This window comes from Lupinus angustifolius, chromosome LG06, assembly GCF_001865875.1.
Source record: "Lupinus angustifolius cultivar Tanjil chromosome LG06, LupAngTanjil_v1.0, whole genome shotgun sequence".
Taxonomy (NCBI): Eukaryota; Viridiplantae; Streptophyta; class Magnoliopsida; order Fabales; family Fabaceae; genus Lupinus; species Lupinus angustifolius.
The window spans coordinates 16,766,320-16,769,612 of NC_032014.1; the positions used below are offsets into that span (position 1 = coordinate 16,766,320).

General features: G+C 36.8%; 1 protein-coding gene across 1 annotated transcript; it reads right to left on the bottom strand.

The window, feature by feature from the left end:
- LOC109350082 (oxygen-evolving enhancer protein 1, chloroplastic-like) lies at positions 409-2,716 on the bottom strand. Its single transcript, XM_019591208.1, has 2 exons — positions 2,385-2,716; positions 409-1,347 (listed from the first exon to the last, which is right to left on the bottom strand). The coding sequence occupies exons 1-2, from the start codon at positions 2,613-2,615 to the stop codon at positions 589-591; spliced, it is 990 nt and encodes a 329-aa protein (XP_019446753.1). The 5' UTR covers positions 2,616-2,716; the 3' UTR covers positions 409-588.

Consider the following 3,293-nt stretch of genomic DNA (forward strand, 5'->3'; position numbering starts at 1 on the left):
TGATTAAGTTTGAATTCTAACAAATATAAGCCCATGCTCTGTGACTCTAGACCATAGTCACATAATACTACCATACTGCATATCTTATATCATTTACCAAATTTGTCATAAAGAAGGATTCAAATTAATGTAAAAAGTAACAAACTAAGTATCCAAGAATAAATGATGACAAAATGGGCAATGCATCAGAGCTCACCCACATAGTATGTATTTTTTGCATACATTATATACAAATGTTGTCCAACCCATTTTGTCTACCAAACTTATGGGCATTTTTATTGAGCAATACAGGTGGCCTGCGGACTTAATATAAGAAAAAAGAAGATCCGCAATGTCTGGTATGGGGTGCCCGCTTCCTTGTATATACTTATCCATATCGTATATCAGGTAACTATGCTTCATACACACTATCAATTTAAACATGGATACTTTATGCATTATAATTGGAAGTCCATACAATATATAAACATAACAGTACTCCCACTGCTTCTCCAGTTTGGTCAAATGACAATGCAGTAACATCTGTAGGAGTTACAACAAAATCTGAACCAACAAAATACAAATTCAGAGCATAAAAAAAGAACCTCTTTATGAGTCAAGCTGAGCATACCAGACACCCTGGATCTTCACATCCTTAGGAGCTTTAGCTCCCAAATCAGTGTCAGAAGGCTGAAGGCTCTCAAACACACCAATAACCTCACCGGTCTCAGGCTTGCTCTTGGTCACACTCAATGTGATTTTCCCTTTCGACGACGCAGCACTTTTGTTGTTTTCCTTGCCAAGTTCTTCCTCATCTCCTCTTCCACCAGCAGGCAATGCAACCGCATTGTCGTAACCTGTAGAGGCACCCCTACCCTTTGGGTCCAAGAAAGAGGAACCGCGGTATGATGGCACTAGGAAATCCCCACTGAAGCTCTCTGGCTTCCCTGATGCAACCAACTGCTTGATGGTGAAAAGGAATGGCACGCGCTCACCACCAGGTAGCTGAACTGTGACTGCAGCGTAGTCAATGCCATCTTTCTCCTCGAATTTGACAGTGCCATCGGGTGAAACTTCGAATGGCCCTTCGATTTCATCAAGGGTGTAGGTCAGGCGGGTCATGAGCTTGGTGTTCTGGAATTCAAGTGGGGCATTCTTGGTTACACCCTCAGCCTTGACTGTGAATGAAGTTGGTTCAAGACAGAACTTCTTGGCAGTGTATTTGCCAGATGGAAAAGAAAATGAGTCTGCTCCACCATCAATGGTTGGGCATTGGTTTGCAGTTCCGGTACCCTTGACTTCCAAGTATGTCTTGCTCTGGATTTCATCGTAGGTTAGCCGCTTTGGAACACCTTCGGCACTTGCTCCCTGATTAATAAGCACAAGATTAATAGTCAGTCATGTAAATAAGATAGGAGAAATTTTAAGGTGTTTCCTATGAAAGAAAATGTTCTTGCCCTATACTATCTATATGCATGTTAGAAATAGAGAAACAACAGGTAATATGCATAAGTTTCTGTATTACTTGGAATCTTTAATGTAAAAAAGTTTAGTACACATGACACAAAAGGACTCCTAACACAATTAAACGTGAAATTTGAAGGGGGTGAATGTTGGAGTAAGAACTTCTCTTGCTTTAGAAATAGTGCATAAGAAACCATAGGTGAACTAGTAAACACGTTTGAGCCTTACAAATTTTTTTGGCACTACCAAAGGTATCCTCTCACCATATGAATAAGAAAGTAATTTTTTTTGGAGAGCATGACTGTTTCTCCCAGCAAGTGTCTCTCTCAGGAATTGAACCCTTAATCTTTTGGTCTTTTTCTAGGGATCTAGTGAGGCCTTACAGCAATAGACCAACAACTTATTGGTAACCTTACAAATTAATTAGCAATCTAAGTTGACATTTGCATTACATGAATTAGTATCACAGACAACTGGGGTAAAGATATGTGGTGCAGATTACAGATAACAGGCTCGGTTGTGATCATAATCATAAAGATCTTGTGCTGAATATGTCACCTTATAATAGTTATTGATGTACATTAAAAAAAAGTTTATTAATGTCTATGATCATTTCATTCAATTGCAAAATATTTATCATTGACCTCCTTAACCAAATTGATTCTTACTACTTAGTCCCTTAAATTCCACCACACCTTTCACCATAACTAATCCAACAAAATCAAAGAATTAAAAAGGAAACAACAAACCATAAAATTTGGCACAAACAATGAAAGTGTATAGTCTAAGGCCTAAGTCTACATTCAGTTCATGGAATTCCCATGATGTCATAGTGGAACCTTAAACTATGTCATATATGTTATCAAACAAAATATACCAAACTTTTCTAATGATAATGAACATAAAAAGGGGTCACATAAAAAGGGGTCAAAGAAACATACAGATACGACAAGAGCAGAGGTAGCAAGGGCAAACCCTGCAATCTTGGTAGCTTCAACACACTTCTGAGCCAAGTCCTTTAGATCAGCCTGAAGGGAACAAGTGACCTTAGTTCCAGAGGATTCTCCAAATGCCTTAGAAACTAAGTGATTAGACTTAAGCTGCAAAGTGTTGCTACGGCCAAATTTGGTTGGTTGCATGAAAGTTGCGGCTGCTTGTAGTGATGCTGCCATTGCTGCTATTACCACAATACTCTTCTCAGTGTTTCTTTTTGTGTTGTGGAAACTAAGTATTCTAGTTTGGAAGTGTTTTTGTGTGTTGGAGAATGGACAGTGGGTAATTATTTGGTGGAAGTTGTGTGATGTGAGTGAAGATAATGGATAGGATAAGGTGATATCTTATTGGATGGTTTAAGTATAGACCAATGGTTTTCTTGGTTGCCATGTGAGCAAGCTTCTCAATTGCTATCAAGATACTTAGTCAGAAATTTGCTGATTGGGATCCGAGAAGGAACACATACCATACATTACACTTTTTTTTACACTTTGAAGAGACTACTTTCAATTCTGGTTTATGGTAAAAAAAAAGAATTGTCAAAACTTATGTTGGTTTGGTTTAATTCATCAATTTAGTTAATTTTAGTGAAGATTAAAAAACTGAGAAAATGATATTAACTTTTTTAAAATTAACCATTTTTCATAAAAAAAAACAAAAGTTCAAAATATTATGGAACTCACTTAAAATGTCTTCACAGGGAGTGTTTAACACACTTCACACGTTTTAGACAGAGAGACTATTCACTTACTTGAGTCTACGTTTTAATTATTAATTTTAGGAAAATTTAATAATATATATTTATTTACTAATTCAAATAATTAGATTTTTTAAAATATAGAATAAGTTTTTACTCT